This window comes from Phoxinus phoxinus (assembly GCF_949152265.1).
Source record: "Phoxinus phoxinus genome assembly, chromosome: 3".
In the NCBI taxonomy this organism is placed as follows: Eukaryota; Metazoa; Chordata; class Actinopteri; order Cypriniformes; family Leuciscidae; genus Phoxinus; species Phoxinus phoxinus.
The window spans coordinates 15,552,216-15,578,016 of NC_136878.1; the positions used below are offsets into that span (position 1 = coordinate 15,552,216).

General features: G+C 37.2%; 1 protein-coding gene across 31 annotated transcripts in view; it reads right to left on the bottom strand.

Annotated features, from left to right (window-relative positions):
• arvcfb (ARVCF delta catenin family member b) overlaps positions 1–25,801 on the bottom strand; it is a 229,897-nt gene that overhangs the window by 27,833 nt on the left and 176,263 nt on the right. For 23 of the 31 annotated variants that reach the window (XM_079605642.1, XM_079605643.1, XM_079605639.1 and 20 more), the window contains 5 exons: positions 22,473–22,975; positions 16,209–16,392; positions 8,394–8,511; positions 6,636–6,807; positions 2,870–2,941 (listed from right to left, as the gene is read on the bottom strand). In XM_079605642.1, coding sequence (XP_079461768.1) covers positions 2,870–2,941; positions 6,636–6,807; positions 8,394–8,511; positions 16,209–16,392; positions 22,473–22,975 — 1,049 coding nt within the window. Of the gene's footprint in view, positions 1–2,869; positions 2,942–4,486; positions 4,505–6,635; positions 6,808–8,393; positions 8,512–16,208; positions 16,393–22,472; positions 22,976–25,801 lie in introns of all 31 variants that reach the window. The other 8 variants (XM_079605631.1, XM_079605630.1, XM_079605623.1 and 5 more) reach the window with 1 other exon arrangement.

A 25,801-nucleotide genomic window follows, 5' to 3' on the forward strand; every position in this document is an offset into this window, starting at 1 on the left:
CAACTGTAATATAAGCGTAATAATTAACTCCGGGCTGTTGAATTATTAGAAGAATTATGCACACCTGAGGTGTAACGGATAGAGGTCTGCACAGGCTTTAAACTGAAGCCCGAACCCGGGCCGGACTCAAGATCGTTGGACCCGACACGAATGGAATTGTTAAAATGTAAGACCGAACCAGACCCGAACTCGAAATCAGTATCCGCAAAAAAAATATTTTTTGTAAAATGCTGTATTTCAAGATTAAATGCAACAGTCATTAATCAAATATGAGTAAACAAACGCAGTTTCATCTAAGCACAGCGGCCCCTCAGCCGTCAGCACACAGGAGCAAAACAGAAAAAGCAGGTACAGTACTTACCAATATGAAAGTTTGCTGGGTGAACAGGTGTTACAGTAACATAAAATCCTTTTGGATCCCAAACTTCGAACTTCAAAAGAGAACTTGCGGAAAGTATTGCACAACTATTTACACAAATATATCCTTCTCAGTCCGAGTTATGAAGAGAATGGTATCGACAGTTGATGGTTTTTAGCGCCGTCCTCCTCTGATTAAAAGTTAGTCCAGCTGCACTAAAGTTCCTCTCACTGATGCTGTGTTGGCATATGTTTTATATTTCGTTTTTCTTTAGTTACAAACCCGAACCTTTAGTAACGGCCGCTCTGCTGCTTCACGGATTACCACTTCAGTGTGCATTATTTTTTAAACAATTCAATGGCCTGATGTCAATTATTTCTTACATAAACTTTGGTGCATTTTTGGGGGGATTTTCTGAACAGAAAGTTCTAAATTTCTTTCCTGAAATATTTATTTACTTTACTTTTCTTTACTGTCACTATTTATCAATTTAAATTCAAATTCAAAGCAAAATGTTTTAACCATAGTGTAAATGAAAGAGCTTTACCTTTTTTGTTTATATTCCATTTCTCAGTCACAAGTCTTAAATACAATTGTATAACTTTGTTTGATAATTCATCCATCTTCATGGACTCAAGAAAGACCAAATAAATATTATATACAAATGTATGCATTAAATTGTTTGATAATTCATCCATTCTCAATTCTACAGATTTCCCCCCAAAATCGGTCCAGACAAACTCTGCAGATTCCTTGTGGGTCTGCTCATGAGCTACTGTTCTTCCTCTGGCAAACAAAACACTCCACCAACAACACATGTGGACCTCTCTACTAAAGCTTGATGACTATATTTGATTTAGCATTATTCCTATTTATTCATTCACTTTTATCTTTCTCTTTACAGCCCGACAACACAAATGATGGTCCTCTCATGAGTGGGCGATCAGTAAACAGTATTTCTCCTCTTTAATGGGATGTCTTCACAAGCAAATATCTCCCTCACAGACTCATAGAAAAAAAAAATCAGGCCATCTAAAAATGATTCATTTTTCATCCCTCTTTGTGGCTCATCTATAGTAATACATAAAAAATGAGCCTCAATAAAACATTTTCCTCTCCCACTAAGTAGTGCTCAAAGGTAAAATGATCCTAGATCCCAGTCTGTCAGAAGGAGAGAGGTATTGAGTGGCTCCCTGATGACTGTTGAGGGGGTGTAAATAGAGACGGACATCTATGACCATTGCCACACAGACTGCTGTTTTTCAGGGGTTTCAAGACAGCAAGTCTAGTCACGAGACCCCTGTTCTGTTTCACTACATTGCAACACATCTTGTCTAAATTCTCCCTTAACCTGCATGCCATATGATTCATGTGCAGACAATTACAAGCTAAAGGTTTGAATATCCCTCACACACAGATGGTTTAAACCAGAACGGTCTCAATCTGGAGTGTTTCTGAGGGTAAATCAGCCTCATTCTAGTTGGATGAACTTGGTCAAGGATATCAGTCGCACTAAAATACATTGACTATTTAGCACTCTGCCACTGAGGATTACGGCTGTGTTTGTCATAATGATAAAAGGCCTAGGCAGAAGAGTATTGTTACCTGATACCTGGGATTCCCAGAGGATCTCTGTATGCTGATGCGCACTCAATGCACTTTGTGCAAACCGAAGCTCTGCTTCAAAACCTAGTAAGCTCACTGCCTACAGCCTACTAATGCAGCTTCCTAACAGTCTTGGATCCTTATAAGTGACTTATTTGAAATCTGCAGCAGCTCTAGCGCAATAGATGTTTTTTATTTATTTACAGTTATTTTATGCCATGTCAGCACCAAAGATTATCTTCATTAAACAAATATTAAACAAACATTAAACAAATAGCATGTAACAAAAAAATGGTCAACAAATTGATTTGACATGTCAATTTAATACTAAATATTCTAAAATGTTTCTGATGCTGTACTGACACAATGCTAAAAATAAAATGCTAAATTTTCCGTTCTTTTAAATAGTAATTTATAGAAAGTTTAAAAAGAACAGCACTTATTTGAAATAACACTCTTTCGTAGCATTTTAGCAAAGGTCTTTACTGTCACTTTTGAACGGTAGTGCATTTCTCTCATCTTTGAGCTTGTCATGATGCATTCTGGGATTGCCTTTACAGTACATTTGTCAAATCAAGGTATCATTAAGAAGCCTAACTTTTGGAACAGATTTCACAGTAGTGTGCCTGTGATGCCTAAGAATACTGCCTCAGTAGGCAGCTCACTAAGTTTTGGAAAAGAGCTTAATTTCCCATAATTGTGTGTAGTACAACCCTAGGTACGGTTTATACTAAATAGGGCTATTTTTAGACTGCATCTTACTGGAATTCACTTCACCTGCCTTCCATGACTAGATTTCTCTCTTTTTGAGAGAGACCAAATAGTCAGGTCTTTTTTCCTGTCCCTTTTTCAGAAGAGTGGCAGCTTAAAGATGTAATAATTCGGTGGTGTCAAATAAAGACGTACCTTTAGTGGGTTCTGTGCGCTTGGGTAGGTCCAACGTGTCATAGTTTTTGTCATGCTCTCCGTTTTTCCTCCCTAAGTGAAGGAGAAGAAGTCATAGTGAGAGAGCGTGAGAGAACGAGACAGAGAGAGCAGTTGTAAGTGTCACGGAATTTACTGGTGTGAAAATGTCAAATAGACACAAGTCTCAGAAACATACACAGTCACAGACGTGCCACACATAAATCTAGCTACTACACAGATATGCAGAGACAAACTCTTGACACCAGCTCCCAAGAGTGGAACCCCCTCATTAAAAATGCAAAACTTTTGTCATGGAGGATGGCTGTCTATAACAGAGTAAAGTAATGAACACTACTCCACTATCAAACATGTTAAAGGAACAGTTAATCTACATGTACAAATGAACGTTCTGCCTTTATTTACTCAACCTCATATTGTTCCAAATATATTTGACATGCTCCAAAAATAACAAAAAACATCTTAAAAATAGTCCACATGACTCACATACACTGCATATTAAGTGCTCTGAAGCAACAATATTACAGGAAAAGACCAAAACCAAAGCCATGTTTCAGTGAAAATCTTTTTTTTACAACATCTTATTTCTACAAATTTAATATTTTAGTGAATGTTTAGTATCTGAATTAATTATTAAATGAAAGAATGAATTACATTGATTATTTAATATTTTTTTATATATATTTATTTTCCTTTAAAAAATCTAAAAACAAGATGCATTTACTTGAAAAGCAACACTGCATAAGATACTGACAGTTTTTTTGTTGTTGCAATTTTTCAAAACCTAAAATAAATAATAATAATAATAATTTGTTACATTTATATATCGCTTTTCTGGGTACTCAAAACGCTTTACATAGAAAGGGAATCTCCTCAACCACCACTAAAATCTTTTTTAAAAATCTGTGCACAAGACAAGACACAATTTATGAAACAAGTCTTAATATTTTATGCAGTGTGGCTTCTCATTAAATTAATATTGTTTTAAAGATTTGTAAATATTTTAACTAATAAATATAACAAGCTACAGTGCTCATTTAGCATAGGATTTTAGTTTTTTTTTTTTTTTTTGCAGACAAAGATATTGCATGCACCTTTTGTAGATATCATCACATGGACTGCATGGCACCTTTTGACATGTTTACTGTGTGTGTTTGACAGCTTCTGGTCAACATTCACTTTCATTGTATGGAAAATGCTATGTGAACATTCTGTTAAACATCTCCTTTAGTCTTCTATGCAAGAAAACAAAAATCATACAGGTTTAGATTAACATGAGGGTGAGTAAATAATGACATCTTTGGGTGGACTATCCCTTTAAAGCAATGGGCAAGAAGACATAATGTAAAAGCCAGGCCTCGTTAACAGATTACAACAGACACGCAGACACATCTACGCCAGCTGAGAGGATCTTTGAACTGGCTAAACCGGTACAGGTTTGACATTTCCTTGAAGAGAGGAACGTTTAAGAATGAAAGTTGAAAGAGTGCAAAAGGGGCAGCGATGACAATTTTATTCTGATAAAGATACAGCGAGGTATTAGTGAGTGTATGCTGAGAGAAACAGACAGACAGAGGAAAAGCAGGAAGAGACACTCACCTTGATTAAACCATTCCTCTACAGCAGCAATACCAATAAGGAAAAAAGCAGGCAGGGGAAGAAGAGAGGAGATTCAGAGAGTGTGTGTATTAAAGCAGACAGAACTTATTTGTGAACCACTTAAAAGTACATGGGAAAGAATATACAGTATAAGTTTATAAAGTTCATAAAAAGTTTAGGAGAGAGTCAGTTCCATTAGTTCTCTCAAGTGAAAAAGAGTTAATCATGTTGCACAAATTCACTAAATGGTAACAAGAAAGTTAGAATATTCACATATCCCATGCGCCATTGTGTTCTGCAATGTGTCAGAACAATTCATAATCTTACACAAGTGCGCGCTGCATTCTCAGAGTTGCTGCCTGGTTGCTATAGTGGGCATTTGCATAATCAGTCTTCTACGGTCAGTTTCCTCTTTCAGGTCAACTACTGTGATGGTAGATAAACTGTTTCAAGAAAATCTGGCCAAGAAATGTACTTGTGTCAAAGTCAGGATGTTCAGCTAACCACCTGCAAATCAACACATTCAGTTTAATAGCATAGTCTCATGAACGTCACCTCTTTGAGTGTTGAGGATCATTACTGCTAAGTGAAAACACAAAGAATTACCGTTCAAAGGTTTGGGGTCAACAATTTTAATTAAATGTTTGTAAAAATGTTTTTTTCTCTCAGCATAAGAGAAAAAAAAAGAAAAAAAAGAAAAAGAAAACTGAGTGCCAATTTACAGTAGCTGCAATAATATCTTTATGACCTAAGTTGATGAAAACATTGCGATGCACTTACTGCCTCGAATGTGGCCGTTCTAATGACGTATGTCTGAAATTCTCAGAAATTTGCTGGTGAAAAACCTTATAACTCTATTTGATCTTAGTTTTGGTAAAATTATAACAATATTATGAAACATGCATGTACATGTGTGTACATTAACGCGCTTTAATAATTAAGAATAAAAACCAATTTTCTATCATTTCTAACATTATAGTGGTGCAGAAACTACACACTTTCAGCTTAAATTTGCGGTAAGCCAACAGGGCAACCTAAAAGTTATGTGTTTTGTTCATGCCTTTTAAATCAGGTAAGATTTAGCTGGGACCAGGGATCTGTCTAAATAGCTTGCTGGGAAAACATCTCTTAATTTTTGTAAAGGGCATTTTCTGGTGCAAATATAGGTCACTTGCATTTTCAAAGTACATCTGCAGGGCCACTGTCAGATAAACAAACCTCATTTAAAAAGGTCCATGAGGCACAGTAGGCCATCAATGTTGTCATCTTAGTGGTGTAAGCACATTCTTGCTTTTTTGCTCCTTCAGGTTGTTCGATGAGTTCCCTTATATGTCTGTTCGAGAATCAATTCGCTAATTCAGATTAATATATTCAAGAGGTCTCTCATCAGTTCATTTAAAATAACAATCTGGACTAACTAATACAAACAATTGATTAAAAAAAATTATTCAGCTGGAACCTGGAAATGAATCAGCTCTCCTGGCATTGTAAAGTATAAAGTATATAAGGTATAAAGAACGAGTACCTGGACAACACAAATGCATCGTTTTGAAAAAGAACTGATTCAACTCAGACAGTGTAGCACTACAGACACTGAACCTACACCCACATCCATTTAAAGATGAATATTGATTCAACATTGATACCCCAGACACACACTCCAGTTATGAATCATGAGCCACAATAGAGCACAGGCCAAACAAATAGACTCAAGCATCATTTAGCTTCCTATTATCTGACTGCACTGCTATTTATGATGTTGTGTAAATGGTAAATGAACTGCATTTATATAGCGCTTTAACAGACCCATGGCCACCAAAACGCTTTACATATTGCCTCACATTCACCCATTCATACACCGACGGCGGTGTCAGCCATGCAAGCCGTCCAGCTCGTCGGGGGCAGCTGGGGTTAGGTGTCTTGCTCATGGACACCTCGACACTTGGTCAGGTGGAACCGGGGATAGAACCACCAACCTTCCGGTTTGTAGACAAACTACATGAACCACTATGGATCAACCAAATTCTAGGATCATACTTCCCTCCATGAACCTGCTGCTGATGATCAAGGCTCAATGATGTAAAGGTGCTCAGTACTGTTCTAGAGGTATAAAGCACATAGATGAGATGAAGAAGAACTCAATAATGACCTTTGGCCTTCTTTCCGCCAAAGCAGCCTGCGTCATCTTTCTTCTTCCTCTGAGTGCCAGCAGAGCCGGGATCCTGAAGAGCCGAGGGGTCCTGGAACTTCTCAGCCCCTGGAATCTCCTTGTGCACGTGGTACGACAGGTTCCTCATGATGCAAACACAATTCTCCACAGACTAAGAGACAACAAGAGAGAAATATTGAAAGAATTAAATATAGAGGGGAAAAGACCTTTTATTTCATAGAAGGCTTTTAAAGATCAACATTAAACATATATTATAATATAAAAGATATGTTAACTTAAAACATAAAAATAGTGGCATAAACATATACACTAAGTAGATATCCACTTTCTTGATTATATATATTTAAAAAAAACATAATTATTTTGGTCAATATTGACATCACGATTATTTAACATGATTATTGGTGATCAAAGTCTTATTTCATGACAATTATCGATGCTTCAGCAAAAACTAATACTGGGTTAATTAATGTAAATATTAAAGGAATAGTTCACTTTAAAAGGAAAATTCTGTCATCATATACTCACCCTCATGTTGTTTTAAACCTGTATGAATTTCTTTCCTCTGCTGAACACAAAGGAAGATATTTAGAAGAATGTCAGTAACCAGACAGTTTCTGGGTCCCATTGACTTCCATAGTAGGAAAAAAATACTATGGAAGTCAATGGGAATCTAAATATCCTTCTTTGTGTTCAGCAGAGGAAAGAAATTCACACAGGTTTAAAACAACATGAGGGTGAGTATATGATGACAGAATTTTCATTTTAAAGTGAACTATTCCTTTAAGTCCTAAAAACAGCTACAGTCAGCAAAACAATAAGAATAAAGAAACTTATTACAAACCAAACCGACAGACAAATACAACAGAACAAAAATACAAATTAAATAAACAGTGCTTTAGGTTTTTTAGGAAGATGGAAGTACTAACAGTGGTATTGAGATAAGTAATAGCCTTCAACAGAAATAGGTCTCGGAGTGTGCGCACAGAAAGCCGACTAGGGAACAGTATCTCTTTCTCGGTTAATGTGCTTTTAATAATACTGTTTATTATCAAGCACGTCCCACAGTTTAGCAACAGTGGACTGCATTTTACAACACTCACTTATTGGGCTGATTTGGATATTAAAGGAATAGTTCACCCGGAAATATTGTCATCATTTACTCACCCTCAAGTTGTACCAAACCTTTGAGTTTCTTTCTTCTGTTGAACACAAAGGAAGATATTTTGAAGAGTGTTTGTAACCAGACAGTTGACAGTAGCCATTGACTTCCACACAGGAAAAAACGTGGGTGCCACTGTCTGGTTACCAAAACATCTTTTGTGTTCAACAGAAGAAAGAAATGCCTACAGGGTTGAAACAACTTGAGGGTGAGTAAATGAGACAACATTTTCATTGTTGGGGGAACTATCCCTTTAAGTTTGGCTTAGGGAGAAACGAAAGTACGCCACTGTGAAGGAAAAGAAGGTGCTCTGGATGGTCTGCGGAAGCATGATTTTATTGAATGCAATATTTAATCGAAATATTAATGCCACGATTTCAATATTGATACAAATATATCAATATTATAATTGTGACATTATATATATATATATATATATATATATATATATATATATATATATATATATATTACATTTTTTGCATACGACCTAAAGCATGTAATTTTAAGACAGAAATGGTATAATGTTTAAACAAAGATGGATCCATGCTCCAGCTTCTGCTAAAGACACTCACCTTGTTGTCCATGTCCTTCTTTCCTACAGCAGACAGCAGAGCGTGCAGCAAGGCATCCACCAGCCCCTCACACTCTCTCAAACGTCTGCGCGCCTCTGCACCGTCTGAGCTCACATTCCTACGGCAAATAGCAAAAGCATGATTAAGCACAAGCATTTCTACTGATTATACATCATAAGCTGAAGTTTTTGTTGAGGAAGCTACTTTGAAACTCTAGCTTGCCAAACTAAACTAATCAGAATTGATTTAGTTAAACTTTAATCAAACTGCTCTTGTGAAAGTAAATACAAACTCCTGGTTAAAAGACGTTAAGGAATTGAAGGGGCCAATATCTTCCATTTATTACTTAAAACACACTTTAATTATTTCAATATGACAGCAAAAACTACCAGCCTAACTAATACAGTTCAAACATTATTAAAAGGCAAGTGAAGAGTCATTTATATATATCAAATATATATCAAATCCACAAATTACAAGCATAGATAAATGCAATATAACAAAGTTACAAATTAAGTAAGGTCTAACTGTGTATCCAGGTACAGAAATGTAATAATTAGGCTTAAATGTAAAAACAAAACAAAACACTATAGTGTCCACTGTATAAATTAAATATAGATCAATCTTTGTTTTGTTGTTTGATTAACATAAATAACTTAGACAGCAGCAGGTATTTATAGGTTGCTGTCACTTTAAGACAGATTGCACAGATCCAATATAATGATAAACATCCAATTTCTTTCTCAACTTTTTACGTCCACTTAATACATAACCGACCGCGTTTACGAGAATACTTGCTGTACTTGTAAAATACTTGCAATTTTGTGTGCATGTGTCCGATGCGAAAAAGGAATCAATTTGCGGTTCACATGCTATCTGAAACGCGCTTCTCTGTGTGCACTAATTTTTATGTGATTATTTTATTGTGGTAATTTTTTGTATGATAAATGATATACAGCCATCCAGTCCAATTAAACCTTCATTCTGCTGAGGTACTTTCAGTTACCCATCATTAATGATCTCAGACCTGCTAAAATTAGTGTCCTGATGGAGGACAGATTACATTAGAAAGTTACATGGTTAGCATTATATAAGAAAAATTAAAAGAACCTCCTATGTGTCCACAGTCTGAGCCGGCACCAGGAGCCATCTGGGTTCTTCATTCTTAACCCTAAAATGTCTTTCCTACCAGCTGTTCAAGCTGCAGTTTTTTATAACTAGATTGACAAGCTAAAATCCTACACATAAAAAAAAGCCTCACTCCAGAGTCATCACTATCAAATGACAACTGGAGAAAACATAAATTAAACTAACACCCTGCCAAACAAATGGGTCCATTCCCAGTATTAGAAATGTATACCCATTTGCAGTATAACGCCCATATGGAATGTAACATTTTCCAGCTGTACATCTGTTGTGGCTGCAATCCAGATAAAGGAGAGATGGATTGCATTTTTACAGCTACCTGTCTTTTTCCTTCCTAATGACTGAAGTACAGTCAGCACAATATTGAATACTGCCTACAATTACTTGTACCTAAATCACAGTTTGAGAAATAAAGACATTATATTGTGGCTGAATAAACAAAATTGAACTGGGATAAAAAAAAAAAGAAAAAAGTGTTTGGTGGCAGTTTAAGCATTATTTACTCAGATGCCAGGAAATGTATGTATAGGTCAGGGGGCATAATTGTGTGCGTGCGTGCATGTGTGTGTGTTTTAATTATTTCATTAAATAAATAATCTTATTCAAAATATTGAATTGTCAGCCCTAACATATTTCTGTACAGTACAATAACATGATTCAGTGACTGATGCAAGATATTATATCCTGGAAATATTGAATCTTGTGAAATAAAGTGAATATCTCACTGATAAACACTTTATCGCTTAGTTCTGCTCTGTGTTAGGACTTCAAATACCTCCAAACATCTCAAGTTTAAACTGGACATGGACACACTAATCAGGAATTAAAAATGTGCACATTTGTTACAATGGACAAAGAAATAAATAAAGGGTGCTTTCCCTCTGCCAGGGAGAGACAGGAAACAAAACTCTGCCTCCAAGCAGCTTACTAGGCAACAGATGTCACAGGATACAGTTTCCATGGATACAGGCTGAGCTGAGGCTAAAAAGACAGGATGAGGATGGAGTGGCGTTGTGCACAACCGCATGTCTGCGATGATGTGTGCTAGTGACCTGCTGAAAGGTGGCATGTGGAAACACATGCTGCCATGATGGTTGAACTACCACCTCTACCTATAGCATCCTTTAGACCCGCTGAGGCACTGGTTAACCTGATAATATTGACTGACCTGTCACAGGGGAATAGCCAGCAAGAGCCTTGGCAAATGAGAATGAGCTAAAGAGAGATAAGGAGGTTGAGAAAGAGTAAAAGAGAGAAAAGCAAGCAAGGAGAAATTTCACTTTCAAGAAGACACACTCCTGAATGTTCTTCGTCTTAAAAAAATAAGACAAAGAAAGATGTCGACCAATACTGGATTTTGAAATCAGAAAAAAAAGAATATATAAGATTTTGAATAATGATGATTTTTAATAACTTAATAATTGTCTTCAGCATTAATTCGTATTAAATTGAAAAGTGACTAAATGTATATTTCAACTAAATGCTGTTCGTTAATTTTTTTAGTCATCAAATAATAATTTTTAACAAATATTAAGCGGCATAATTGTTCAACAATGACATAATAAGAAATGTTTATTGAGCACCATCAGCATATTAGAATGATTAAATAAAGGATCATGTGACACTGAAGACTGGAGTGAGGATGCTGAAAAGTCAGATTTGCCATCACAGGAATAAATTACATTTAAAAAAAATATTAAAATAGAAAACAGTTTATTATTTCAGAATGTTACGGTTTTTAATATATATTTTTCTATTCAAGGGGCAATATTAGTTGACATCAACATAAACTCAATAAGAAATGGATATATAAATAAACAATTATGTCCATGCTTCCTACCTATATTTCTTTTTGCTGATATCTGAGATGTTCTATGAAATGGTTTACTTGAAAAGTAAAGGAACAGACTGAGAGACTAAGAAGGGCGGATGAAGGCAGGGAGGTAGAGTCACACACAGAGAAGCAAGCAGAATTTGGACTTGGCCCAGCAGGTTGCAGCACAACCAGCAGTAGCAGCAGGAGATTACAGGCCTGGCTGCTAGAGAGGAAACAGAGGGTGAAAACACAGCTTCAGTGCTGAGCTCACACACGACACAGGAGCTTAAATAAGAGAAGAGAGGGAGGAATTAAAGGAAGAAGACAGAGTGGTGAAATATACCACGCACAGTTTCTGCGACGAGTTTTTGTAGCATCCAAATCCTGCTTCTGAAAGACCCTTGATACACGTGGGATCAACAGTGTGGTAAGGAACAGATATGAATATCATCATATCTGAATCATACCTCTTACCTCATCACATAACAACAGATCACATCAATAAGCCCCTCACCGTGCACATTTTAGATATCGCCCTTTATGACCAAGGACAACCAGATCACAACACTGTGTTCGAAGTACCTACTCACAAGATTAAGGATTTAAAGGGAGCACTTGAGGTCACAAAACTGAACTACAATGACCTGCTTCTGCCGCTAGCAAGCTGATTTAGACAATCAGACCTGTGTGTGGAGGCTTATCCGCCATTGCCATGGAAGTCTAGATGGGTCAAACAAGCAGAGTCACAGCCAAACAAGGCAACAATAAACTGATTTAATGCCACAATGTCAAGAGTGCAGCAATAATATGTGAATCCTAGAAAAGAAGGATCACTGAAGGCATTGTCATGGCACTGTATCACATTGTTTGAGCCCAAGATCACATCTGTCAATCAATGGGCTGTTCCGACAAGGACAGTGATGGCCAAGACATCAAAGTTTAAGCTAGACAATTAAAACACATTTATTATTATATATGGATCAATGGCCCTGTTACAGTTGCTGAGACATGCAAAGACCACACTGAATGAAAAAAATATATCCTTTTCAGATAAAAAGTAAAATCAACCTCTTATACAGCAATTTTCTCTTGCCTTTTAGAGACAGATGTGGGTGCAAGAAAGAAAGAAAATGAACTCCACTTATTGTGGCAGGATGCATGGTAACCATGGCGATATAAAGCCCTTTAGTGACTGGATATCTTAATCAAAAGCTGAGCTGCTTGAATGACCCCCAGAGGAGAGGATCAGTGTCTACAGAGAGGTTTGTAACATAAGAGCAATAATGGTTAAATATAGACACAGACACTATTGATTTTTGCCTTTAGTTATTATTTGGAGATGTTTCTGTAGTTTTTTTTCCATAGAGTTTGTCAGAAGACAAATAAGTTCAATCTATACAAAATTGTCTATTCCCACTTTCCTTTTATATTAGTTTTATATTATACATTGGTTGTCTCTCATATAGCAACAACCAGTGTCGGGTAGTAACTGGTTACGTAACTGCAATCCATTACAGTTGCTGAGGGGGTTACATCTGGATATTTTCTGTAAAAAGCTAGGATATGTTGAATAATATTAATTTGTTGCTTTGCCTGTTTTTGATGTGCACGATGCCTCCAGCCATTTTGGCTCTTTGCCAGAGTTGCCACAATGATAAAAAATGCGTTCCAGTGCTGGAAATTCAAAAATCCTTTCATCCAAAAATTAGAAAAGGGCGCAAATATAACAGTGCAAAATATGTTTGCCAACTATTAAAATGCTATCGACATGGAAGCATCTCCTATGATGAATATTAACATTAAACAACACCTAGTGGACAAATCCTTCTATTAGTTTGCCGTTTTGACTTGCAAAATAGAGCTTATTTAACTGCACAACGATTGGTCACTGAGTATAAACAATATTTTAGGTGAAATATAACTTTATTAAGAAAACAAGTTTTGACTTATGAGAGCTACACTGGGGAAGTCTGTTTGGGTTGCCAGTGAGTATGAAACTAGAATCTATTCTTGCTTCTTAGTGAGAAATCAATATTAGGCCTTATATGGTATAATGTTTTCCCTTTAAACACACATAGCGCACTTGACTTTGTACACCGATGAATGTATCATTTTGCACCCGCGCACAGCGACTTTTCCCTCCACAGACGCACGTTCGTAAATTAGGGAATGAACTTGCGCTCCCGGGGGCGGTGCAGTGAAAAGAGGAGGCGTGTTTCGGCGCAAACGTCCCCTGGTGCTATTTTGCAGTTTTAGAAAACAATTGCGCCACTGAGCAGGAAAAACCTAGTCTAAAGTCAGCGGCACGTTGCGAGTTAGTCAGGTATTTTAAGGGCGCATGCTTGGCCATTAGGCTATGTAGCGTGTGAACAACGCACATACACTTTGATTCTCTAATCTACAGATGCAGGAGTTTTCATTTTTGCAAATCATACATTACTACAAAGAAACGTATTAACACACGAGGGAAATCATTGTTGTGTGTCCATGAAGATGTGAAAAAAATAGGCATAAATCTAGCTTACACATTTACCCAAATTATTATACGTCTGTTTAACTGAAGCTAATTTGGGTGGGTTTCTCCCGTCCTCATACAATGTCACTTCTCTGTCTTTTACGGCCCTGACAAGAACGTAGGTCTTCTCTGCTGTGAACCGCTCCTGGTGTGCGCCTGGGAAATCCGCCGTTATTATAGCAATCCGCCATGGAACAAGCATGCCTGCTCTTAAAGGGAATGTGAGATGACGCTCTGATTGGTTTATTTCACGTTACGCCCAAACCACACCTATGAATAATGAAGCTACTTCAGACCAACCCCTTTTAGATTTGCGTCCGCCCACAAAGTTACTTCAGACCAACCCCTTTTAGATTACGGGATCCGCCCACAAAGTTACTTGCGTTTCGCGTTTGATACTTGCGTTTCAGATCGTTAAAATAGGGCACATAGTGGTAAAAAGGATAGTATGTCAATTTTTACTATTTTTTATATAGTTATACTACTTATTACATTTTAAATAGGGTAACTTGTAATCTGTAACCTATTACATTTCCAAAGTAACCATCCCAAGACTGGCAACAGCTCATTTTAACTGCTGTTCACATGGGCAAAAATGATCATCTTCTCAAAGCTAAACATTTATATTGGCTCTTTTACCCCTTGTACACAGGAACCATATCTAGTTAAAATCAGTGTTGGACAGTAAAGCATTACCATAATAATATTACTTTCTTCAGTAACCAGTAATGTAACAAATTTTTTATTTTAGTAATAATATTATAGTTACCATCCATAAAATAGCTCATCACCATGTCATTTCTGTTGCTTTAAACCCTATTAAACCGTAGATTAATTTTCATAATCTTCACAACTCACGCGTGCACATGATGCCACCATTGCAGCAAGCTACCTTGTAATATGGAAAATCTTACATTCAGCGGCTGGAAATATTGACATTACTTCGGTTTTATAAGGAGGAAAGATGACAAGAATGCCGTTGTCAAATGTAAGTTGTTGCATTACTTTACACTGGCATTACATGTGTTGCGCATTCTCCAACTTGTTTATTTTTTTGACAACATACATCATGAAATATAACTGTATCTGTATCTATAACAGGTGGTGAATTATAGCTACAAATAGCATGACAATTCATTATATTAATACTATGCTTTTACTCAAAACTCACTGTAAACTACCCTTGGGTGTTTGTAATAACTTCCGATTGCGATCTAACATGGATTTTGGTCAAATGATGAGACAGAAATGTGTTTATTTGTAGCATTTACTAACGTTACACCTGCTTAGCATTTCTCATGGAAACATCCTCTATTCTTAAAAATAAAAATAGCCCAAATTACATGAAAATCACATACAAATGCTGCTTGTAGTAATCGTATAGCAAATGTTTCTCTGGGTTAGTATGTACTGAAAAGAAAACAGAAGTGTAGTGGCATTTCGTCATCGGAAGAGACAAGGCGGGTCATGAACACATAATATGAGTGACAGATGTGCAGTTAATGATGTTACGCTGACTCATAACAGCAATTGTGGAAGTGAAAACACAGAGAGACAGTTTTAGAAGCTACTAATAAGTTCACCAGATAATAATAATAATTTAGAAGAAAATGAAAATAAATTATGATTCTGTCTAATTTTGTGGGGAATAACGGAAAAGTGATATAACGAGTAGTGTATAGAAAACCCCCCCAGAAAATAATAAAAATGCTAATAAATTACTAAACAAAACTGTTAACACTTTACAATAAGGTCTCGTGTGTTAACATTCATTAATGCATTAACTAACATGAACTAACAATGAACAAAATATTGTTTATGTTAGTTAATAAAAATGTTCATGTTTTACAGTGCATTAACTAATGTTAATGCACTGTAAAACAAATGCAACAAATATTAACAAATGCAAGTTTTGATCTTAGAAATGTATTAATAAATACTGAGATTAACATTAATATAAATAAATATTGTAGAAGTATTGTTCATTGTTAGTTTGAGTTAACTAATGCAGCTAATTAATATTAACAAATGAAACCTTATTGTAAAGTGCTACAAAAAAACTGAAAATGTAAAAAAAAAATCTAATTCAAAATATGAATAAATACTAAATTAGTACATAAATAATACTAAAATACCACTGAGAGAGACAGACCATCTTAAAAAAAAGACAAATGTATTTCTTTTGTTACTGTAAAACCTTTTAGCAATCAAATTAGACTGCATGGGTCAAAGGCTTTAGCAGAAACTTGGAAAAACTAAATTACTAATAGGATTCATTGACATTGTTCTAGGTCAGCTGACGAGGATGCTGAAGAGGCTGTCAATCAGACCAGTGTACCTAAGACATCCAGATGTGTTCTTGAAGACGGTGGTCCACTCTGCATCTCGTGGCTTTGAGTCCTCGTTCGGCTCGTGTTCCCAGCCCGAATGAGGGATGATGACCTCATTAGTCATCGTCTGAAGCCCGTGGTTAATTATCACCATCTTCAGTGGCTCATAGGAGGACAAGTTCCAAAGTGTTCCTAACAGGTGCAATGAGACGAGAAAAGAAACAGGAGAGAGAAAAGAAATGAGAAAATAGGATCTGTTACATTGACATCTCTTAACATGACACAAGAGCTACAAACAAAATGTGGCACTGCTGCTAGATCTGTTGACATGCACCACGCATTATGAAAGCATCGATTCTGAGTTTCTCGACAGGAACCTCCATTAGAGGTATGAAGGATTGGAAAGGAAAAAATGGAAAGGAGAAGCAAAGTTTGAGAAAAATGTATCAGAGTAAACAATGTGAAGCGGACAGGCTGTTGTTTTCTAGACAATAAAACAGAAGCTTGTTCTATAAGCCAGCAGACATATATACGCTACAGTTAAGACTAGCCTTTGTTTTATTAACTTGGCAAGCAACGTTCAGCTACTGCATCCCTTGGAAATGTAGAGTGGATAAATAAACTGTCTTCTGTTGGGTTAGCAAAAATGAAGTCTCTGGACCGGAGGGCATTTTGGCTAAAACAGAAATAGCAAGTGTTTACATAGCTGACAACGAACTCATACAAATGTACATCCTGATACAACTCTGAATCTATTTTCCTGCCCTTCATACACATCATCATTCTTCTCGCTCTGCAATTACTTCCAGATCCATTTCTGCAGACAAAAACTACAACAGGAGACAAGACGTCTATAAACATGTCATAGATCTGTGTAATGAGGGCCCGGGTTCTTTTAGCCCCCAAAATAAATATATTTACCTTCTAATAATAGCCAAATTTGTACTGCCATCTGCAAGGAGGCTTCATTGCCATCACCTCTTAGGCGCTGAATAGCCATTAGACCCTGGTTAAAGCCCAGATAACAGATGCCGTACACATGGCCCTTGCAGTACCTGGGAATGTCTACTTGGTAAAGTGGAACATTAAGGAGCATGGATCATTACCGGCCAGTTCATGCGCTCGTGCATGTGTTATTGTGTCAGATAGGCTTGTAGTCAGAGGAGATGTAGAGGTCAATACATAGCACATGGTGATTAACTTCACTTCATTGGCTTTAATAGGAGGCAGACAACAGGAGCAAGTTGGAACAGTCAAAGGCCTTTTTAACCAGTGATTACAATAATGTACAGTACATGTACACAATTAGAAATTACTCTCAGGGATAAGAATAAATTAAACTTTAAAATGCATGTCATTTTAAATTGTAATAATATTTCACAATATTACTGTTTTTACAGCATGTTTGGTCAAATAAATGAGCTCCTGCAAATTGTAGCCAATTGACTTTTTAATACATTTTATACCTTGAATTTTCCATGACTCATTATTTGATGTATTACCAGTTAAGCTTGATTAATAAAAAGTAGCCTATATATAACATTTTATAGATATTTATATAAAATATGAATATGTATTATGAATATGAAATTTAAATCTCCTAGACTGAATACAGGGACATACAGTGATGAGCCAAAACTTTATGACCAGTCACAGGTGAAGCAAATATCATTAATCTGGGTACTAGATTAAATGGTAAGCAAAAAATCAGTTCTGGTAATCAACATTGTTGGATGCAGGAGAAATGGGCAGGAATAAAGATCTGAGCATCTTTGACGAGGGCCAAACTGTTCTAACAAGGCTTGTGGGTTGCAATTCTCAGCAGTGGAGAATTTACCAACAGTGGTCCGAGGAGGGACACACCACAAACCAGCGACAGGTTGTTGGGCGCCCAAGGCTCATCAATGCACGAGGGAAATGAAGGCTATCCCGTCTGGTCTGAAAAAACAGAAGGTCTACTCTGGCACAAGTCACACAAAATTGTAATGATGGTTTTGGGAGGAATGTGTCACAACACACAGTGTACATGTATCTCACTCTGCTGCAAAATGGGGATAAGTAGCCGCAGACCAACTAGAGTGCCTATGATGACCTCTGTCCACCGGCGAAAGCATCGGAACCGCAGTGGAAGAAGGTCGCCTGGTCCGATGAGTCACGTTTTCTTTTACATCACGTGGGCGGCTGTGTACGTGTGCCTTTTACCAGGGGAAGTGATGGCACCTGGATGCACCAAGCCAGTGGATTTCTGCTGAGAAACCCTGGGTTTGGCCATTAATGTGGACGTAAATTTGACACATGCCACCAACCTAAACATATTTGCATCATGACATCATGACAATGGTGTTCCCTGGTGGAAGTCCTCTTTAAGCAGGATAAAGCACCCTGTCACACTGCATACATTGATCAGGAATGGTACTTTGAGGAACATGACAGAGTTCAAGGTGTTGCCCTGGCCTCAAAATTCCACAGATCTCAATCCAATTGAACATATATAGGATATGCTGGACCAATAAGTTCGATCCACGGCGGCTCCACCTCGCAACCTACAGGACTTGAAGGATCTGCTGCTATCAACTTGGTTGCCAGATACCACAGGACATCTTCTGGGGTCCTGTAGAGTCCATGCCTCATTGGGTCGATGCTGATTTGGCTGCACGCGGAGGACCAACAACATATTAGGCAGGTGATTATAATGATTTGGCTTATCTGTGTATATTTATACAAAATAATGCTAATTGTTCAAACACACACACCATATAATGGTAAAAACAATATACCGGTAATCTGGTGTCTTATCTGTTTGGTTCCCCTGCCATCTTTTCCAAGTTCCTGGATATCCCACAAATCTAATACAAAAGGAGCCAATGAAACCCACATGAGGGAAGCTGAACCTCGCAAGAGGTGCAGCCTGATTGAGTTTACTCCTTCCTGCTTGTCATTGGAGCCTCCCAGCTAATTCAATTTCCTGGGAGCAGCAGACATGCTGTTCTAACAGGCCATTCACTTAGGGCTATTACAGTCCCATCCTGCCCCCTGCCATTCATCATACACTGATTGGACATCCGAGTCAGAGGGAAAGAAACAGGAAGAAGGGTAAACGATGTAATCATCTCAGAAATGCCACCATACTCTGAACTTCTGGAATTTCTGAACAAACATCATTTTGTAAGCTACGTTTAGTGGCCTTTTCTAATGCCCTTACATATCCTTTTAAACATATCATTAGGTGATTCAAATAGACCTTTGAGTACACAGACAGTAATAAACAAGAACAAGGACTCAACTGTAAGATCCAACACAGTACTAAAATGGTTTATAGTACAAAAGTCATCAAAATCAATCATTTAGTTATTATTATTGGTTTCAAAATGGCTCTATTTAATGTAACTTAGATAATATTTTATTTGACCTTCCAGTTTTGTGTACGTTTTTCAAGGATAATAACGCATCACACAACCCGTTCATGTTCATCAAGTGACACATTTGTGGGAAAGTCACGCGTTTCATTCCTGAATGAATCAGAGTTTTGAACAAATCGGATGAGAATGACTCGCTGACTCCCTCACTTGTCGCCACCTACTGGCGTAATAATGAAACTAGCAGAAAAAGTCGCTGAACATAACCACAGATTACGGAATGAGGAACTACGTTTTAAATCTGTTTCAGCTAGATACTGCATGCAGCAAAACAAAGAGAAAATAAAGAGAAATAGAGAATTAGAGCAAGTTGGAGAGTTGCGTCAGATACAAAGATACAGAACGCAGACAAGGAAGCTTGTTTTACAGCCACTGGTATAAACATATTACTGTAGCTGTTCAGTTGTAATTAAATGATAAATTAGTTCAAAAGACAAGTTTTAACATTTAAGATGGAGAGCTCTGGAAAGGAAATTATGTTGCTTTGAAGTTGTATCAGTCTTGACCACCTTAATATAAAAATATTAATATGAGCTGCTAAATATTCAAAGCACACAAAGAACATTTGACACAGGGTCACCAAATTAAAACGGACAGTTTAATTAAAAATAATGCTGAAAAGAGGAAAAGGTAATGAAAAATTCTAAGCAGAAAGAAAAAAGTACTAGCAATATCCACACAATGAGGCTCTTGGATGAGGGTGCAAATTGTGCTGCTGACAATACAGGGGTACCAACCATGAGATTCAAGAGCACACGGTGAACCTATTTTTAAAGTCCTGCAATTATTTTTAATTGTAGAAAAACATTCCCGATTTTCCAGGCTGGTGAAAGACCATTGTGAGAGCAGTGTTTTCATAGGGGCCTTGCAGATAAACCACACGGCTCTCCAGGGCTCGGTTTGAATCTGACACACTATATTCCCTCCATCCCGTAGAAGAGAAGCTATTTTTAACTGAGACAGATAATCATTGAGGCTGCAGAGCCTGTATACGTCACTTTCACACTCCAGCAATACAAGGATTCACTCAGGTATTTCACACACCAGAAACTTTTTCTGTGGTCTGTAAAAAAGCTGAATGTCTGGTCTGGAGAAGCATCAGTCAATGTCATTATGAGAAAGACTTTCTCTTTCAGTAGATTCACCAACCCTAGTAGAGGAAAGATCTGCACTTTTAAAAGCATATACAGTACACTACCATCCACATTTTTTTTTTTTTTAAAGCAATTATTTTATTCAGCAAGGACACATTTAGGTAAATAAATATATAATGGTACAAAATATTTCTATTTCAAATAAACGCTGTTCTTTTGAACGTTCTATTCATCAAAGAATCCTGAAAAAAACATTTTCAACATTGATATTAATAAGCAATTTCTGAAAATTCAGTTTTGCCATCATATGAAAGAATTACATTTTAAAAAATATATATAAATTTTTTTTTTTTACTGTTATAACTGTTCTGCCTTGGTGAGCAGAAGAGACTTCTTTCAAAAACGTGAAACAATCTTACAGATTCTAAACTTTTGAATGGTATAATGTAACTATTTCATACAAATTTGTATTATTATTTTTTTTCTTAAGATTTTGTAAATGACATGAATTCCCGCTTCCAGTAATAAAATATATTGTGTATGCATGCAAACACACGTCTTTGCCCCCTGTGTTTTTTGTGTGTTCGGTCTGAAGACGAATCTCTTTTGCATTCTCAATGGTATAGTAAATGTATGTCAGGTCGTGGGATTAAGGTCCCAGAAGGAGACACATAAACCTCAGGAGACACATAAACCTCAGAGTGCTTTTACAGTGACATGGAAGACCCTGCTCTGCAGTCCCGCTGAAAGACTGACCTGGATTCAGACAACATCAGTCTGGACTCATTTGGTATTTAAACGTGAAAACTTGGCAAGAGGCCTGTGGCGAGTATTAGAAGGATGCTTGCCAAGCATGACTAGATGAAATGAGAAAAATACAAATGAATGAATCATAGAAGATTTAGGACGTACAAGCTAAAAAGATGGAAGGTTATTTTTGTCATTGGCCTGAATATTACTTTTATTGGTCAGGCAGTCACACAGGGTAAAGCCTGATTTATCTGGAACTGAATTTCGACTCGCACCGTATCCACCATTAACATCTATCTCTCAAATTTCAGATTAATAAAATTGTTAAAACTGACAGAAACTTTTACACTGTTACAAAAAATTGGTTTCAAATAAATTCTGTTCTTTCAAGCTTTCCATTAATCAAAGAATCGTGAATTTTTTTCCCTCAAAAACATTAAGCAGTCTAACCGTTTTGAACACTGATAATAAATGTTATTTGAGCAGCATATCAGCATATTAGAATGATTTCTGATGGATCATGTGACACCGAAGACTGGAGTAATGGCAGCTGAAAATTCAGCCATCACAGGAATAAATTACATTGTACATTAAAAAAGTATAATTTTGTGGTATTAAATTAAATATTTCACAATATTACTGTTTTTACTGTATGTTTGGTCAAATAAATGCAGCTATCTTTAATAGTTACTGTAAGTTGCGGGACATAACAACTACGTTTGCACAAAATGCTGTGGTAGAAGTCATACATCCACATGTCTTGGTCAGTTCAATCAACTCTAAACAAAAACTATACTACCAGACAGACACGTCTTACACTTCTTGAACTACTACTTATAACTTTCTTCGGTTATGTCTTATTAATAACACCAAAAATGATGACCCAAAAAGAAAACTACAAAATGAGGTGCACAACGCCCCAATACAACCTATTTCACAATATATATTTTTTTACGGTCACAGTGCTAAATTTCAGTATGTAATGGCGCAGCTGAAGATGATCATATCATACCTGTGATGAGTTCCCGAACTTCCATGTCATTGGTTTTCCTCAGCAGGCGGATGAGAGCAGGAATCCCATCACAGCTCTTGATGGCTACCTTGTTATCGTGGTCCTTGCCATAGGAGATGTTTCTCAGAGCTCCACAGGCCTTGCGATGAACTTCAGCTTTAGGGTGGTCCAGCAAGCTCACCAGCACTGGGATCCCCTTCAGCTGCCTGACATCCTTCTTTATCTTGTCGTTCTCATAGCAGAGATGCTGCAGGTAGGCGGCGGCGTTGGACTTGACCGGATCGATGGGGTGACCTAGCATGGCGATGACCTCAGGCAAGTCGGGGTCCCTCCAGCGCGGATCTTTGCGGATGCTGTCAATCGAGGGTGAGCGACGGCCCCCCATGCGGTCAAGACTGGCCATGCTGCCCCTCTCGGGTTGGGCAAGAGGTGCCGGGTACATGCCATGGATGTAGGGGTGTCTTTCGTCGATTAATTCAGCCTCTATGGGGTCCTCGTAGCCTCTGTGACAAAGAAGAGAAAGAGAGAGTCCACCAATGGGATTATCAGTCAACCAATGGGATTAACACCAGCCATAAAAAAGAGTGGAAAACTCTGAATGTTAAATTATATAGCGTAAGGGCTGTGCAAAAACACGTTCTGTGTGGTCCGGGCCTGAGATTTCAGCTCTGAAAAAAGCACACGTGAAAAAGTTTTTACTCTTTTTTTATTTTTTTTTATACGGTTATGCTACTTAATATTTTTGTGGAAATACTTTTACATTTAATCAAATTAAGGCATCCTCACTGAACACATGGGGTATTTTATAATCATATAAATTGTTATTCTCACAACTTATATAGGATGTAACTTGTCAACTGTGAGATCCTGATGTGGAACAATAAGATGAGAGCCAAATATGAAGGATGGAGGTAAAAAGACTAATGTCGGGGACACACTTAAAGACTAGCTGAAACTGATTTTAAACACCGACTGTGAACACCGACTGAACGCAACTGACTCAGCGCATTTGGGTTACATTACATTCATAATCAGCCTTACAGTCGTTAAGTGTGTCCCCAGCTTAAGTAAGACTGTTTTAGTTATTTACCATGGTGTTAAATAATCCACAGCACAGAAAGAGAGAGAGAGAGAGAGAGAGAGAGAGAGAGAGAGAGAGAGAGAGAGAGAGAGAGAGAGAGAGAGAGAGAGAGAGAGAGAGAGAGACGAATGGCTTTCCTAGAATTAATAATCTGAATACAGAGAATCCTTGCTCTGGACTTTTCTGAGAGCCTCCTCTTTAGTCATTAGCAAGCAATCAATATGTTGAGATAGGAAATGAAATAATCAGTGTGCATTTCTGTAGATTAGGTTAAGAAATGGAATAAAGTAGCCTCATCGAATATAAAATAACACTGCATAATCTTCACTGTATAGATTAAATAAAGATCCATCTTTATTAAAGTTTCAAAAGTTATTTAGTCAAAAGCATTGAGTGATTTTTTGCAGTGAGTCTGTTGTTTGATTAACATTAAATACAGACAGGAGCAAGAAAATGATGCTGCTGTGCAGTCACTTTAAGACATAATGCACACAGATCCAATAAACTGATAGTACACATGCGTTTTCTTTCTCAACTTTTTACATTCACTTAAAGCTACACTGTGTGATTTTTACCCTCATCTAGCGGTGAAAAGGTATATGACCATCCAGTGAATATTAGTTTCTGTTCCTCTCAATTCCAATTTCGTTTTAACTCCTACGGTGGCCAATGTATTCCAAGATTAACATGGCTTCCAGTTCGACCTCGTCCATGAGTATTCCTTCAAGTGATGAGGTTACTTTAGAAAACTATTATAATTTGCAGTAATTTAATTTGTCAGTTAACATATAGGTTATGACATCTATGTAAAATGAATAATAGTTTTATGTTTTCGTTATTTTTTTACCATTTCATAGCTAACATCAGCTATCAGGTTCCCAGACGAATGCAAGCTAATCTTAGTAAAGTAACTTTTATCAGTGCTATCGTTATTCTGTATATTGTACGACATCACTAGCGTAAGGCAAAGTTTACATTGTAGGCTATATCATTTTCTCCGTGAGCAGAGATCAGTTGATGTGACGGAGGTGCGAGGGAGAGGTAGAGGTAGAGGGAAAGGAAAAAAATAAAAATAGGGCCGATGCCAGTGAATTGCAGAGACGCGAAAGGCGAAGCTTGAATTAACGGGTATGTCCCTCTTTGGCTAATGTACTTTCAAGATGGAGGGGAAACATGGCGACCGACATTCGAACCCCTCACCTGTATGTATTTTCAATGGCATACTATACACTCACGAGAATACTTTATTACTTGAACGAAGTAAATATACATTAATGAGCACATATATTTTTGAAAGAACTAGTGTTTTTAGCTAAGAATAAACTAAAAAAGTTACACAGTGTAGCTTTAAGACATACAGTAACCGACTATGTTTACTAGGATACTATACGCCAAGACAGACATTTTGACATAATTTTGTGTTAAATTGTCCGTTCAAGCGCAAGAAGACTTGAAAGAGAGATTAATTCAATGTTCACATGCTGTCAGATGCGGTTTTCTGGGCGCGTGCTTCGGATGTGCACAAAACTTTTCACACAGCGCGTACCTTTTACGCTTTCTTGCACTTGAATGTTTAAATTGGCAAGGCTTAAAAAAGCATGCAAATGATAAACTTTCATGACGACACAGCACTGGTCTGATCTGGACAGTGACAGTTCAGTCAACAAGCCCTGCATGTGCTCTCTCTTTCTCTCACGGTGATAGCGTGTGTGTGAGCGAAAGCAACACCAAAGTGACTGACCAAAGCCAAGCGACAGCACATAAAGCGCAGTAGGCAATAAAATTATATCTGTGCTAAACTTTTTATTTTTTTGCCTCCAACTCAATTACAGGCGACTGGAATCGTACAATTTACTAGCCATTGGCAAATTAATGACATTTTTAGTCGTCTCTTGTGAAATTTGGTCGCATATGCAAGTGATTTCCTCCATTGTAGAGGGTTGTCATTTCATGTTTTTAATATCTGAAGCCGCTTATGCTGCCTTGGAAAGAGCAATAAAAGTAAGACATAAAAGCCCAACATGGAAAGGGAAAAATTATATAACACAACATGGAATAACCATTTAGCCAACTGAAGAGCACTATACATTAAAAATACTGTTTGCAAACAAATGCTCAATGGGAACATTTCCTGGTACTTCAGGCACCCTGGAAATCAGCTGTTGTATCTCTTCATTAAACTGAGCTGAAACTGACCAAATGTGCTGCATGTGGGGTTGAGACATCTCATTTCCAAAACTCTGACCCA